General features: G+C 47.7%; 1 protein-coding gene across 1 annotated transcript in view; it reads left to right on the top strand.

The window, feature by feature from the left end:
• Positions 1–16,522, top strand: part of pcolce2b (procollagen C-endopeptidase enhancer 2b) — a 41,946-nt gene extending 25,424 nt beyond the window's left edge. The window contains exons 7-9 of the mRNA XM_038816510.1: positions 12,350–12,433; positions 14,457–14,624; positions 15,878–16,522. Coding sequence (XP_038672438.1) covers positions 12,350–12,433; positions 14,457–14,624; positions 15,878–16,008 — 383 coding nt within the window. The 3' untranslated portion in view covers positions 16,009–16,522. The remainder of the gene's footprint in view (positions 1–12,349; positions 12,434–14,456; positions 14,625–15,877) is intronic.
• The last annotated feature ends 239 nt before the right edge of the window (positions 16,523–16,761 follow it).

Here is a 16,761-nt window from a genome sequence, read left to right as displayed (position 1 = left end):
TCGAGAACACTCCCTCAACAATCACCCTCACCTGAGTTCAAGGCAGCAACTTCACACACACACACTTATTTTGGGTCTGAGAAAGTGAACCACGTCTCTCCCAAGGAAGAGATATTGGGTGCGATTTAGCTAAATGGGAATAAAGTCCCAAAGCAAGCGGGTTCAGCCACGTGTTTACCGGCGCTCACAGTACCTAGAAAGATGTGGCTATAAAACGCAACTCGCTTTGTATAAGGGGCCTCAGCAGGGACGCACAGCCGAGGCTGCACATGCCCGTTTTCAACACTGAGGAGCTCCACTCGCGGGAACTCAGTAGAACGAGCAATCGGGACGCCATTTTTAAATGGCGTTGGGGCGAGCGGAACTCCTCCTTGCAGAAATCGGGGCTGTGTGCAACCTCGGCTACAGGTTCCCCACTGAGGCCCCCTCTCAAACACGAGTGGCCTTTTATAGCCTTGTGTTTCTTGACGCTATGAGCGCTGGGAAACACAAGGCTAAATGCGCTCGCTATGGGGCTTTGTTCCCTATTAGTAAAATGGCACCCAAAATCTAAGTTCTAATACAGAATCCAATAAAACTTTAAAAATGCAATGCCACGGCCAATGTAAATTTTTTTAAAAATCCATCAGTATTCAAAATAATCTTTTACCCGAATCCCCAAATCAATCAGTTGTTAGGGCAGGGGAAAGAAAAGCTGCCTGCTTTCCGATATCCAGTTCCTCAACACTGGAGAAACATTGCAGGGGCTCTCCCAGATCCTCCTCCAACTTTTCCGATGTTTTGAAGGGAAATTAGATCAGTTAAACCCTTTTAAACCAGATTACGTCATTCTTTAGCAGTAATGGATGTTGCCACTTTGAATAACTCCTCCTCTTGGTTGTGTCATGATTATTCACTATGATTTAATTGTTAAAATGGCCTTATTATCCAAGGTGCGAGCGTATACATGATCATGTTGTTAAATATGTCCTTAATATCTTTTCTGTTTACCTCCAATTATTTATATTTTTACAGAACTGAGCTTAAAATTTTAATAGAGGAATAGAATTTTTAAAGTCTGATTTTCTAATTTTCTATAGATCTAAGAATAATAAGAACATAAGAACCAAGAGCAGGTGTAGGCAATTCAGTCCCTCGAGCCCGCTCCACCATTCTATACGACCATGGCTGATCTCATCCTGGCCCCAACTCCACTTTCCTGTCTGTTCTCCTTAACCCTTCAATCCATCACTAATTAACAATCTGTCTGTCCCCTCTTTAAATGACCCGGCATCCACCGCACTCTGCGGTAATAAATTCCACAGATTCACGACCCTTTGAGAGAAGTAATTTATAATAATAATCTTTATTGTCACAAATAAAAACAAGGGCAGCACGGTAGCATTGTAGGGCAGCACGGTAGCATTGTGGATAGCACAATCGCTTCACAGCTCCAGGGTCCCAGGTTCGATTCCAGCTTGGGTCACTGTCTGTGCGGAGTCTGCACATCCTCCCTGTGTGTGCGTGGGTTTCCTCCGGGTGCTCCGGTTTCCTCCCACAGTCCAAAGATGTGCAGGTTAGGTGGATTGGCCATGTTAAATTGCCCTTGGTGTCTAAAATTGCCCTTAGTATTGGGTGGGGTTACTGGGTTATGGGGATAGGGTGGAGTTGTTGGCCTTGGGTAGGGTGCTCTTTCCAAGAGCCGGCGCAGACTCGATGGGCTGAATGGCCTCCTTCTGCACTGTAAATTCTATATAATTCTATAAAGTAGGCTTACATTAACACTGCAATGAAGTTACTGTGAAAAGCCCCTAGTTGACACATTCAGGTACACAGAGGGAGAATTTCTTCTCATCTCTGTTTTAAATCTGCTGCAATTTATCCGGAAACTGTGGAATCTCGTTCTAGATTACCCCACAAGAGGAAGCATCCGCTCTAGGTCGACTTTGTCGATACCTTTTTATCATCTTATATACTTAATTAGATAATATCAAAGAATGTCTCCTGAATAGAAAAGGTGACAATGCCATCAGAAAAGCTTTTAAAGTTCCTTTGAAAATGACTTTAGAGCTTTTTCATATCTTTCCTTCGTGTGAAAGTCCCTGGTGTTAGATTATGCATGGTACAAATGATGCCTGTTTCACACCAGCTGAAACTAAAGCTGGGAGCTATTGCTGCCCATGTATATCTTTAAGGCCTTTGGGTAAAAATGGCTATACGTGAATATGTGTCCACTTCCTCAATTCTAAAGTATAATATTCTAAATAAAATGAATTCTACCTATTTATCCATGTTTTTCTTTCACATGACAAATTATTCAGTAAAGCCCTGGACCTCAGCAAAGTAGTCAGTGAGCTACGTATTGCTTGTGGGTCCCTCACACAGCACTTGAAGGTGCCACATTCTTTGCTGCCTTGCTGCCTGTTCATGGATTGACCTTGCCAATAAAGAGACTGCCATTTCCATAGCATTTCTCACGTGATTTTATGATGTATTTCTTATTGTGCCTGTAAAGGTTTATTAATGATTCCCTTAGGAACAGCAAAATCCATATAAAACCAAATTTATTCGGTGAGCGCGACCCTCACAGTAAAATTGTTTCCATACTCATTAGTCAGTTCTTGTGTGCGTCCATTTACTTTGGACTCATAAAGGTGAAATGAATGAGGAAGTTGCTCACCTAAAATTGAGAAATACTCGTGAATGCTCTTAATTAAAAACATTTGAGTTGGATCCTGGTCAATTGTACACCAAATCCTTGATTAATATAGCTAACAGTATTTTTCTATTTGGTTAGCTTGATATTTCATGCACATTGTGTGGTTGCTCAGGATCATATTACAATAAGGAGCCAGTAACTAATATAATATGATTATCTTGCATTAATGTTTAGAAATTGGTGTGTTCCTTCTTTTAAAAATTCCTTTCCTTCCAAGTTTCTTGTTTCCCCACCTCACATGGCTCTTCTACCATTTGGGGACTACTGATAGATAGATCAGGCTCTGTCCTCACCCAGTGTCCAAACTGCACTGTTGAATACTGGCTGATTTCTGCCTCCTTAACCCAAGGAGGTGCAGAGGTCAAGCGTAGTGCCAGTACGTCATGATATCTTAGATCAGCACAGACCGGGATCAGGCCCGGGAAATGTTCCTACATATTTCTTTGGTGCATACCCTGTTTGTTTCAAAGTTCAGCATTTTAAAATGTTCTTGCGCAGTTTCACACACATGCAATAGTCAATGGGACAACTTGTGAGCATCCTAAGCAATGCCTTCTGGGTTGTTGCACCATGGCGCATGCGTGCACCTTAAAAGGCACATCAGGCCTTGGCCTTTCAAAGTCTGTGTGGCTCAATGCATCACATTGGGCTAGATGTTGTCCTCCTGCCAAAGGGTTTGCCATCAGGTTTGGAAGAAGTGCTGAATCTGGCGCAGGAAGGACGCAGCGCCTGAACCTTATCATTTGACGGCAAGTTCATTAATATACGTGGCCCAGGCTTGCTGCCCGATCATGTGCCAGGGACAGCCTTGACATTGGGAGAGCATGTTGCCTGATCCCCATGCATGAGAAGGCACCTTATTTAATGGACAGAAAACCCTGTTTGAAAGCTGATATTCTGCTGAGGGAAGACTGCAATTGAACAGGTGTTTGTCAGGTGAATTTCACAACAGAAAACCTTTCGGGGTCCAGGGAAAAGAAATCTCCCTCTTCATAAAAATTCAGTTGGTGTTACCAACGGATCCAGCTGTGTTTGGAAGTGTTATAATCAATCCACCAAGTGCATCTCCCCACAGAGCAACGCTGCAAGACCGCCTCCAGGCTGTCGGAGATTTCAATGAGTTTCTATTTCCAGTTGATTATCACAAATGGCCATCACGATCAACCAAGGAAGCCTGGGTGAAGGTCATCGCGGTGTTGAGCGGCCGTGAGCTCCATCTGCGGGACTGGGACTAGTGTTCCCCTTTATCAGCTTCCATAGTCAGACAAGCTACATGTGTGGGCGTCACCAAAATCTGCTTCTTCCTCTGTCCCTTACCTAGGTTTCCTGGGAGCATGAGGATTGGAAAGACTGCTGGGCAGCCTGATACCCCCTGAATCCAGAGGGCAATCGGCACTAAGGAAAGCTGGCGGAGCTGCCTGAGGCTTTGAGCAGGCATGCACGGGTGATGAAGTCTTTCCAGTGCATAACTCTGTCATGTCTCAGATAGGAGAGTGTGTTGCATCTTCCATGGAGAAGGTGGTGACTGCCATGGAGATGCAGGCCATGAAGTGGATGATTGGTGTCAGCCCAATACTGCAGACCATCGCTGGCACCAAGGACTCACTGCAACAGGAATCGGTGCCCAAGGATACCCCTCAGTCAACGGGAAGCATATTGCACCAAGAGGGCAGGAGAGATGGAGTCTGACACACTTGAGTATCTTCAGGAACTCCCTAACCCTCTGCCACTGACCAAACTCCTCCAGTGGCAGTGACCACAGAGGACTTTCAAACTCCGGTGTAGAAGAGTGTTACATGCCCTGGCCAATCCAGGCCTAGGGTTGCCTGACTATGTTCACCATGATCACCAAAGGCCACTGAGAACATATCTTCAGATGCTGGATACACCTCACTTCAGGACACAGAGGAGTAGGTTCATTTTCACACAGTAAGGTAGCTCAGGAGTTTATATCATGTTAAGGAAGAAGTGTTAGAGTCACATTAAAATGTTGTGTTCAGCATGTGTTTTTCACATGGGAGTCTCGTGTAAGATTTTTAATATGTGTTTAAGAGACACTGGCTGCTTGCTCGCAGATTGAGATAGGATCCTCTGTGCACAGAAAGGGCAAATTGAGTTATTCGCTGCAACATTATGGGCAGAATCTTTTTGAGGCATCGGGGGTTTTGCCTGCCAGCTGGAGAGCCGGAGAGATCAGTGCTGCCTTTTTTTGGGAAGGCCCATCAAATCACAAACCAATCAACAGCAGGCCAAGGAGCAGAAGCTTTGCCTATTGAGAGCTGCTGGCCATCAAGACAATGTTAGCTGTTGTGCTCAGCAGCTCTACAGGGGAGGCTGAGCCTCTGCCGGAGGGACAGGCACCAAGGGCGGGAATCTCTCAGCCCGTGGCCGGGCCGGAGAATCCCCGTGACCGGCGGGAATCGCGGCACTTCACCCCGACGCCGGCACGCAATTCTCCCTCGATGAGGCACTAAGATTCTTTGAGCAACTCGCACAGGTTTACCTGTTATGCACATTGCATGGTGACAGGCTCGATGAGGCCCTAAAATGATCATTAATTTGCAACTTAAGGGCCTCAAATGGTGGCTGCGTGGGAAGGTTGACCATTGATCTTCCCACCCAGAACTTGATTGGAGCGGAGGCATGAAGGTGGTGGGGTTCTGACACACCACCATCTCACCTCAATATATGCTCGCTTTTCCCACTTCCAAGTTCACCACCAGCAAGAACACAAGATTCCACCCTATGTGCCATCCATAGAAAATTGTTGACTTTATGTCACAAAATGTTGGCCAGGGGGTTGGAAATGGGTCAATATGAGGTGCTCCTTGCACCAATCTCCATGGCAAGCAGCCAAATGTGAGCTGTGAGGAGGATGCGGGGATCGTTCAGTGTGATTTGGACAAGTTGAGTGAGTGGGCAAGTGAATGGCAGATGCAGTATAATTGGGATAAATGTGAGGTTATCCACTTTGGGAGCAAAAAGGGGAAGGCAGATTATTATCTGAATTGCCATGAATTAGGAGAGGGGAGTGTGCAACAAGACCTGGGTGTCCTTGTACACCAGTCGCTGAAGGTAAGCATGCAGGTACAGCAGGCGGTGAAGGTAAGCATGCAGATACAGCAGGCGGTGAAGGTAAGCATGCAGGTACAGCAGGCGGTGAAGGTAAGCATGCAGGTGGAGCAGGCGGTGAAGGTAAGCATGCAGGTGGAGCAGGCGGTGAAGGTAAGCATGCAGGTGCAGCAGGCGGTAAAGAAGGTTAATGTATGTTGGCCTTCATATCGAGAGGATTTGAGTACAGGAGCAGGGATGTCTTACTGCAATTATACAGGGTCTTGGTGAGTCCATACCTGCATATCGTGTGCAGTTTTGGTCTAAGGAAGGATGTTCTTGCTATAGAGGGAGGGCAGGGAAGGTTTACCAGACTGATTCCTGACATTTGAGAAGAGTTTGAGTCGGTTAAGATTGTATTCTCTGGAGTTCAGGAGAATGAGTGGGGTTGGAATCTCATAGAAATCTATAAACCTCAAACAGGACTAGCCAGGAAAGATGCAAAAAGGATGTTCTCGATGGCGGGAGTGTCCAGAATCAGTGGTCACAGTTGGAGGATTGGGACTGAGATGAGGAGAAATTTCTTCACTTGGAGAGTGGTGAGCCTGTGGAAAGCAGATGAGGCATTTGGGGCTAAAACACTGTATTTTCAAGAAGGGATTAGCTGTAGCACTTCGGGTGAAGGGGATCAAAGGATATGGGGGGAAAGGTGGGATCATGCTATTGATGGATGATCAGTCATGATCATAATGAATGGTGGAGCATGCTCAAAGGCCTGGATGGCCTCCTTCTGCTCCAATTTTCTATGTTTCCAAGTTTGTGATTCTATGTTACTCTATGATGTTCCTTGCTGTGCTGTGACTGGCATTGATTGTCTCTTCGACCTCACAGCGAGGTTTTCTGATGTGTATCATCATCATGTGCAATGAGGGTAGCCCTTGTCACCCAGGATCCATTGCATGGCCTTAACACAAACAATTGTGGCATCTGCAACATCAAAGCACATGGGTATTGTGGCTGCTGTCGGGCGATAAGTGAGCTTCCTGTGGTATTAGATAAACTGCACTTGATGGCAACGTGGATGCAATCAATTACTCCTTGAACCTGCAGAAAGCCAGCAATGACAGCAAATTCCATTGTACTTCCTGTCTGTCTCTCCTCGTCCATCCACAATCTTGTGAATTCCCCGGCCCTTTTGGCTACCACATTTGTCACCTCCTTCATGCAGCGGCGGGAAGCTGCACGTTTCACCTGTTGACTTCTGCAAGGAACTTGTTACAAAGAAGTGAAGAGCTGCAATAACTTTTAGTTCCACAGTCAGAGGGTGCTCTCCGAATCCCCATGGAAAACAGTTCACCTTGCACTAGGATGCATCGTTCCCTGACAGTCGCCCAGGAGAAGTGTAGCCTCTTCACACATTGTCTCCCTGACGTTTGCAGTTGTGTCATTAGCTCCTGTAAACTTTCAGATGCACCAAGGGCCTGTTACTGCCTCTGCCTTACTGTCTGCCGTTCTGCCGATGGGCCAGCACTCTGCTGGTGCGAATTCCGAGCAATTCCTGGCCTGCAGACGTTGTAACCGCTGGGGCTGGCGTTAGCGCCAACGATCTGCCAGCTGGAGCAGTTTTTAAGTGCCTGACTTACCACGCACACTGCAGCCACCAAGATGGCTCAGAGAAGACCTGCCCCCCCTGATGTCGGGAGTCCAACGTGGACCCACAGCTCCATGCCAGTGAGGAGCGGACTGACACCCTCTTCCTCAGGGTGTGCTGCAAGCGCAAGCCTGCGCACCTGGTGGTGGCAGAGGCAGTCAGCGCTGCCAGTCTCACCCGGAGGAGACAGCTGGTGATCTGGATGGGTGGGGGTCATTGATGAGCCCTCTGCCCTGAGATGGGCAGAGAACTAGGGAGGGTTCCAATGGCTGTGGTGCAGGTGTCCTCTGGTTGGGGTGAGCTCCGCTGATTACCTGCATCCTCTGCAATGGGGCAGCGCTTCTGATGAGTGCCAACACCTGGTGGGCTCCTGATTGAGCTTGGCCCTTGATTATGCAGCTGGGTATGAAGAAGTCCAGAGGGGTGGCCTGGGTGGGCTCCCAGGTGACCAGAGGTCTTATGAGATTTTAAAGAACACAGGCAGCACTCAGCAGTGTGAGCAGCCAGGAGCCTGTAAGTAGCAGCAAAGGGATGCATTTAAAAGACAGACTGCAGCAATAGCAGTCTGAGCCAGCCACCTCGATCCCGAGGCGGACATTCCAAGCCCACAGTCTTGGCACCGAGTCACTACCCACTACTGCCCCAATTCAGGCAGCCACCCCTCATCAAGCCCAACAGATTTCAATGGATTTTCAGTGTCTATTAGCCTCCCGCTCTTCCCTCTGCAGCCATGGCGCCCAATCCATGTTTGTCAATACTTGTACAGTAGTAATTCACATCCGCCTGAGAGGGGCAGAAAATGGCGGAGGACCGGAGCATACTGGGCTCAACGTGCTCATGACATTTAAATGCATGCAAATATTGGTTTTGCATGTTGCCGTCGGCGTGGGCCACAATCCTCGTTATCGTCACCATCGAGGGACCAGAGCAAAACGTCCAATTTGGCGCCAGTGCGGACCTCTATTTTGGTGGGGCAGCCTATTCTCCACCCGATCGCAGTTCACGTTTGCGGCATCGCAAGGTGGAGAATTTTGCTGAATGCATTTAGATCCCTCGTCCAAATCATTAATATATAATGTGAACAGTTGGGGTCCTAGCACCGATCCCTACGGTACCTCACTAGTCACTGCCTGCCAATCGGATAAAGACTCATTTATTACAATTCTTTGCTTCCTGTCTGCTAACCAGCTTTCTCTCCATCTCAAGACCCGCAATCCCATGTGCTTTAACTTTACAGAATAATGTACGATGTGCGACGTTATCGAAAGCCTTCTGAAAGTAAATAAACCACGGGGGCGATTTAATGGAAAGGTTTCTCAGTGTAATTTGGTTTGGCGGGGTCTTTCCCGCTGGCTCTTTCGGTGAGATGCAGACTGGTATTTACCCACACATTGGACGTGATTAAACTAAGTGGGAACAAAGTCTCATAGCGAATACGTTTAGCCACATGTTCGCGGTGCTTACAGCACCAAGAAAAATAATGTTATCTAGCATCACTCAGGATAGATAGGGGGCCTCAGCAGGTAACACGCAGCTGAGGCTGCACATAACCCACACAGAAAATGCCAGCTTGACACCTTGGCTGTGCCTCTGCCAGGGTGCCCAGGTGGCACTAACAGTGCCAGGGTACCATCCTGCCCAAAGGGCTTGCACCTGGGGGGCCTCTGATCCCCTGGGAGACCCCACCCCGAATGCTGTTCAGTCTGGTCCCCATTTGTGGAGACCAGTACTGAGCAACACTTGCTGAGGTTTCTGAGGCAAAGGGGAACAATCCCAACACCTTAGGTACCTCGGGAAACTGCATATTAGAGTGAGTCTAGCTGTCTTGCTCCAATATGCAGATTTGCCAAAACATGATCCCGCCCACACTGGCCGGGATTTACATCGCATTAGATCTCGCGAGGTATTGCAAACCAGGTAGATCCCCGGGAGCGCTGCTTTTCGAGCAAAAGTGGCATTTCGATCGTGGCCATGATAAGTTTTCTGGGCCTTGGGGAGTTTCTTCCCGGTCCAGCCCAGTGGGCTGCTGAACTCGCTGGTGAGACCACTCCTCGGATATCGGCCGCCACTTTGAAAGCTGCCACGATCTCTAAGTGAGCCTGAAACCTCCCCCCCCCCCTGCCCCCCCGCCTCCACCCACAGGCAATGTCATTCCCCCCCCCCCCCCCCCCCGCCCCCGCCTCCACCCACAGGCAATGTCATTCCCACCCCCCCCCCCCCCGCCCCCCGCCTCCACCCACAGGCAATGTCATTTCCCCCCCCCCCCCCCGCCCCCGCCTCCACCCACAGGCAATGTCATTTCCCCCCCCCCCCCCCTCCCCCCACCCTCATACATGGGCATTGCATGGGGTTCATAAGTTCATAAGATATAGGAGCAGAATTAGGTTATTTGGCCCATCGAGTCTGGTCTGCCGTTCGATCATGGCTGATCTCATCCTGGCCTTAACTCCACTGTCCTTCCTGTTCTCTATAAATCTCATGCTCATCCAGGACCCTGGCAGATGCAGAGTGGTGCAGCTTGAGAAGAAGGGGTTGGCAGTCATCATTGGTGTAAAAAAGTTCCACCAGTATATCTACAGCTGGTAATTTGTGATATTGATACACCACAAACCTTTGCTGGACGTTTTGAAAGAGACAGGGCAATTCCTCCCATCACTTCGGCCCAGATCTCAACTTAGGCCTTGTTATTGGCAGCCTATGAATAAATACTCCCTCGAGCACCACCCTGGAGCAATGGACAGCGGGAGATGACACCATGAGTCACCTCCCGCTGTCCATGAGCCTCGCCCCTTTACCAGTGTTGGTCATGGCCTTAAAAATTTTGGAAACCTTGCCGATATCTGGAAAACAGATTAAGGCTTGGCACAGGAGGACCCTACATTATCCAAATGGACACACATGATCCTCAATGGCAGGATCCGAGGACACCCCTCTGATGGCGTGAAGCCCTACTTCAAAAAAAGAAGAACTGAGTGCCGAGGAAGGCTTTATCCTGTGGGGATCCAGGGTAGTCGACCCCAACCCAGCTCGGTGCCCTATCCTAATGGAGCTGCACAACGGTCACTCTGGGTCTCCACAATGAAGATGTCCACGAGGAGTTTCCTCTGGTGAGCACTTGGTAAAGCAATGCTCCTTATGCCAAGAGAACCAGAAACCTTTTCCTATGACCTCCCTACACCCATGGGAGTGGCCAGGGAGGCCACGGCAATGTGTACGTATTGACTTCACTGGTCCGTTTTTAGGTTCTATGTTTCTAATCGTGATAGGTGCCCATTCTAAATAGCTGGCAGTGCACCACATGGCCTCTACAGTGTTATGGGCCTGGGTTTAGAAAACACCAAACTATATCATGGAGTTCAGCTGACCTATAACTGTTTATTGATTTTGGTTACAATGAGCACAAGAGCCTGCCTACCAGGTGTTATTCAACAGTGGTCTCAGGCGCTTTTAATTAAAAAACAGGCTTTATTCTACGAATTTAGTTAACTTCTGTAGAAACACACACAGTAAGAATTATTATCAACCACAAACATAAAAACCCCACACAGCTACAGTAATCTATGTATAACCCTAAATGCAATCCCCTTTAACTGTTCCAATTCAATAACAAGGTCCCATTTTAGCACAGTGGACTAAACAGCTGGCTTGTAATGCAGAACAAGGCCAGCAGCGTGGGTTCAATTCCCAAAATGGCCTCCCCGAACAGGCGCCGGATGATGGCATCTAGGGGCTTTTCACAGTAACTTCATTGAAGCGTACTTGTGACAATAAGCGATTATTATTATCATAAATCAAAAACCGTTTTTTAACCAAAACAGCAGATAAATACAATCATTGGGTTTCTTCCTTGGAATATCTCTTTGAAATTGAAAATAGAGAGACAGGCCAAAATACTTCTCTGTCTGAGTACAGCAGCCAAATGTGAAAACAAAAGTAAAAACTCAGAGCCACAGCCCAGTTCCACCCACACAATGACATCACTGAAGCCATGTGATAAGACAAAAGCATTTCTTGAAGGGACACTCAGATGACAACAGCTTCTCGCGCTAAGAGAAATTCCAGAGAATTGGCGCCGGCGTGGTTGGCGCTGGCCACTCTATGTGGCCGGCCCTCCGATTTTCCGGCCCGGATTGGCCGAGCAGTGTAGGAAAAGAGCCAAGTCCCGCCGGCGCCGTTCTAACCTGCTCTGGGCCAGCGGGACCATCGGTCTCTCTGGCTGGGGGCCACGTTTCTTCCGCACCGGCCCCTGGATTCCTGCGCCATGTTGCATGGGGCTGGCGTGTTGAAGGAAGCCACTGGGCATGCGTGTGTTGGCGCCGGCGCCACTGCGCATGTCCTTGTTGGCGCCGGCACAACTGCACATGCGCGGATCCCGCGACGCACAGTTCGCACCGGGATCTGCAGCTAGAGCAGCACGAACCGCTCCAGCGCCGTGCTGGCCCCCTGTAGGCGCCAGAATTTGAAGTGGGAGCAGCCCGTTCACACCGTCGTAAAATGAGACAGCGTTTACGATGGCGTGGGCACTCTGCCGCAGGATTGGAGAATCGCGCCCCTGGCCTCCGCTGTAGTTATTACCCTTAATCCACTCCCGCAAGTTCCACCTACTGAGTTATTAGGCAGGATATGATAGTGCTGTGATATTGTTGTTTTCTTTTGCCATGCATGAGCTACTTGTCTGAATAATTGTTCCCACAGAATCCAGGAAATTCTGTGCCAAGGGCTCTTGAGTTGCTGTGTGTATGTGTGTGTTTTGATCATAGGCAGCTACACAGATTTTACCAGATGTACTTTTGTAGCAATTCTTAATTCCAGCAGTCGGGAGAGCACAGTAATTTTTACATCTTCTGAAGAATAAACAAACACGATTCTAACTTGTATTGCTTGTAGAAGTGTTTCTGGTTATCAGTGCCTGTCTGTCTGAACACTGCATCCTGCACTCTGTTTTTAAGCCGTGAAACCTACTGTACCGCCTTGCCAGCTGAAGTGTAAGAAGACTGGGACCCTGCGGAGCAATTACTGCGCCAGTAACTTTGGTAAGAAAAATAAGATTTTCCCTTCGAAATAAGAACATTCTGGGCGGGATTTACCGGCTGTTCATGCCAGCAGAATATTCCGGCGACAAGGGGTGCCAATAACGGGAAATTCCGTTGACAATGGTGGGACCGATAAATCTCGCTGGCGTGCCCCCTCCGCCAACGTAAAACGAGCGTCCATGTAGATTGCAGCATATAAGTTTTTTTTTAATATAATTTTTATTGGAATTTTTTACAGAAAATATAAAACATAACGACAAACAATGAAATGCAACAAAATAACCCATAATAACTGTGACACCCCCAGACCGTATCGGCGCATGTATCACATCCCCCCACCCCCCCAACCCTAATGAACAACAAAAGAACTTAAAAAATATTAAAATTAAATAAACAAACATAGTCATTGTCGGCCCCCCCCCTTTTCCCTCCCCCTTTCCCTCCCCTTCTCCCTCCCCGGGTTGCTGCTGCTGCTGTCCCCGTACCCTATCGTTGAGCCAGAAAGTCGAGAAAAGGCTGCCACCGCCTAAAGAACCCTTGTACCGACCCTCTCAGGGCGAATTTAACCTTCTCTAGCTTAATGAAACCCGCCATGTCATTGATCCAGGTCTCCACGCTTGGGGGCCTCGCATCCTTCCATTGTAGCAAGATCCTTCGCCAGGCTACTAGGGACGCAAAGGCCAGCACACCGGCCTCTTTCGCCTCCTGCACTCCCGGCTCCACCCCAACCCCAAAAATCGCGAGTCCCCATCCTGGCTTGACCCTGGATCCCACCACCCTCGACACCGTCCTCGCCACCCCCTTCCAGAACTCCTCCAGTGCCGGGCATGCCCAGAACATATGGGCATGGTTCGCTGGACTCCCCGAGCACCTGACACACCTGTCCTCACCCCCAAAGAACCTACTCATCCTCGTCCCAGTCATGCAGCATATAAGTTGAGTCAATTTTTCCGGCTCCAAAAATCATGATTTTTCAGCCGTGACATGCTATACTTGAATTATTGATCAGGCAAAGGTGTGCGGTAGTTTAAGATACATCCACACAGAGCAGACCCCATGTGGCGAATGACAAACATGGCGACCACCCACTCTCACAGTTTACTTTTATGCTCGACGAATCAGTGGACCCCCATTTTTGGAGGCACGTATTGAGGCTTCAAAGCTCGACTTGTATGCTGACATCTCTGGTAGTAGCTAACGTACATCTTGTGGCGTGATACTATTGGAAAACATGTCAGAAGGTTCCTCTGTTCTGATACAGCTGCTATCAGCTCGTGCAGGAATTTTTCTTTCATGCGATGTGGGCATCGCTGGTAATGTCAGCATTTGTTGCTCATCCCAAGAGTTGATTTTACATGCCCCCCTGGCAGCCGTGTTTCCAGCTGGTGGAGGGGGTATTTAAAAAAACAAAAGGCAGTTGGCCACCCCACCACCTTGCTGCGCATCTTTTGCACTTTCGCTGTTGACTCGAGAACTCCCCTTGAGAGGAATGTTGTGTCGCAAGTGCCGCACATGAGCTAGGTTATCAAGCGTTGTAAGTATTGTTGTTTGTGGGGTTGGCTCCAGTCGTCAATCTGCTGTGAGCAGTCATTTCGGAGGAGATGGGGGTAAGGAGTAGTGGAAAATCAGCCAGGGTCCCTACTCTCAACTACTGTCCCGTGACCCTTAAAATGTACATTTGGGCAAAAATAGGATTAGATTTGATGTGATGTTTACGTAACCAAGTACTCACTGTCCTAAGCAAACAGAAGATGATTCACGGCTTGACTGAGGTATTGGGCGTTAGAAAAGGGAGAAAATGAGAGATAAATAAATTATTTGTTTTCTAAGGATAATATCCTTAAATCTGACATAAGCCATGTTCTTGTCACATCCCTCACTCTTGGAAGAACTTTGTTAATCAAAACTGAAGAAAACATGAGAAGTAAATTGATTTTCGAAGTCTGTTTATTCTGAGGTAGTTTGAGGAATAGAATTGGAGAATTTGTTTTTAAATTTGGATGCCTATTCTTGTTTCTTTCAGTGATAACTGGCACAGTTATAACTGCTGTAACGCGGAACGGCAGTATTCACACAACTATCTCTATAATAAACATTTACAAAGAAGGGACAGTGGCAATTCAACAAGCAGGGAAGAACATGAGCGTCAAAATAATATCAGTCTGTAAAAAGTGTCCAATCATTAAACGAGGTGAGTGTTGCCATTTGGAAGGCTCATTTGTTGCATGTTTGGTTATGTTTGCCGATTTTTAAAAACCAATACCACCTCTGTTGAAGAAGCAGGCAGAGGATTGTTAAATAAAAGCGTTAAGCATTTGTCTGCCAATATTGCCTCAATAGCGGTTTCTGTGCTGAGGAGAATAGATGGAATAAATTAGGAAATGGTGGTTTAGGCAGTGTTAATGTGATGATAATAAAGATTATAAGGTGGTACTTGGCTTTTAAAAGTCCCATGACTGTGAAAGGAAGGGAAGCTCTACCTCAGGATCATTCCAGGGCTCGAGCGGGGACTTGTGTGGCATCTCACAAGCTGCAGCCCACAAGTGCAACCTTATTTGGATGCCCTCTTTGCCCGGGCAGAAAACTATATAAATTTTGACATGGACCAGGCCTAACAAGATGCCCGTGGAGCAGGATTCTCCAACGACGGGATGCCGGTCCAGGGATTAATAGATGGCATGCATGTCACCTTGATGTAGGCTGTCAGGAATTGCCTGACATCAACAGGAAGGGGTTCCATTATCTGAACATCCAGTTTGAGTGCGACCACCACATGAAGATCATGCATGTGTGTGCACGCTTCCTGGGGAGTGTGCATGACAGCTGCATCCTGGGGCAGGCGGACATCCCCGGCCTCTTCGAGGACCACCCCAGGATGGCCGGTTGGCTCTTGGGGGATAAGGGATACCTGCTGAGGACCTGCCTAATGACGGGGGTCCGGTGCAAACTCACCCGGGTGGCCGGGTCGTTGACCTTCCTGCGACACTGGTGCTCCTGGTCATGCTCCCTGAGCTGACGGCCGCTGCCACTTGCTCCCAGGCGGCACTGGCTGCCCTTTGGCAGTCCCTCCGAGACCCTCGAGGGAACAGGGTCTCGAGTCTGGCCTCGACCTCTTTGGGTAGAATCACGGTGAGGGCCTAGCTGGGCCAAGTGTTGCACCCTAAGGAAGTAAAAAATGGTTCCCAACCAATAGAAACCCTAAGTTGAATTTCTTTTATAGATGAATTTCAAATCCTGTGGCCTCTCTCAGTTTGAGATTGGGATCCTGCTACCCAGCTTAAATTTGTCAGAATTTACACATTAATCAAACAGCTACAGAAAATAAGTTGTCAATCAGAGGACAACTAATGAAATGTGTTTTGTACCCAATTGATTAGCTTGTACTGCCTCACAGTGGCTCTAAAATTAAAGTCCTGCTTAAAGGCACCCTCGCTCTCGTTGCAGGACTGAATTACATCTTCATGGGTCAAGTGGATGAAGCAGGCAGAGGTCGAGTGATTCCTAGCAGCTTTGTCATGCCCTACAGATCAAAGAACCAAAGGTTTCTGAACAACTTGAAGAACAGACGATGCTAAACACACGATGTCAGCAGAGACTTTATTTTTTATTTATGGTGCAGGAAATCCTCTATTGATAGTTTTCTTTAACTGATTACAAAGTGCACTTCCTCACAGATAGGTGGCTTTCCGCTGGTAAATAGAAGCATTGAAATATAAATTTGGTGAAATGTGTCTCACCAAAGTGCTGCCAAGAGCTTGGCTGTCTGCAGTGGATATACCAATCCCTCTACCGGCAGAAAACAAGGTCTGAACAGAATGATTGGCCCCAAAGTCATGTTATGTTTGGAACTGTCTCTTTATTTATAACAATGATGACAGAAATTGAACCTATATTGATCTTATATACTTATATATTTTAATAGATTATATAGGTCTTAAGTGCAATATCTTAAAGTACAGCAATGATTGATGATGTTTTATGACTAGTTCGTTTGCAACTGGAGTTTTGTTTTTGTTTCCATGGTTGTCCCAACAGTCACTCTTTGCATAATGTATCTGCTGCTTAATAAAAAAAAGTCTTATTTGGAACTGCTGAATGCCCAAAAGTCACCATTTCAAGAACCATGTCAGATAATTGTACCATGTGCATAGTCAGATCGGAGACACGACGGTCCTAAGGCTTATCTTTCCTTCCACTCACCATTAACTCTAACATGGGAACAATGCAGGAAGCCCAGTAGTGAGGTCCATAGTTATGCTGATCCCCTACCAGTTTTACCTCCCTGTTTGTAGCCCTCTAAGACTGTGGGAGGATATAAACAGACCAGT

The sequence above is a fragment of the Scyliorhinus canicula genome, chromosome 13 (genome assembly GCF_902713615.1).
Source record: "Scyliorhinus canicula chromosome 13, sScyCan1.1, whole genome shotgun sequence".
NCBI classification, from domain to species: Eukaryota; Metazoa; Chordata; class Chondrichthyes; order Carcharhiniformes; family Scyliorhinidae; genus Scyliorhinus; species Scyliorhinus canicula.
Note: the sequence above shows the minus strand (reverse complement) of the source record. Positions and strands in the feature narration are given on the sequence as shown.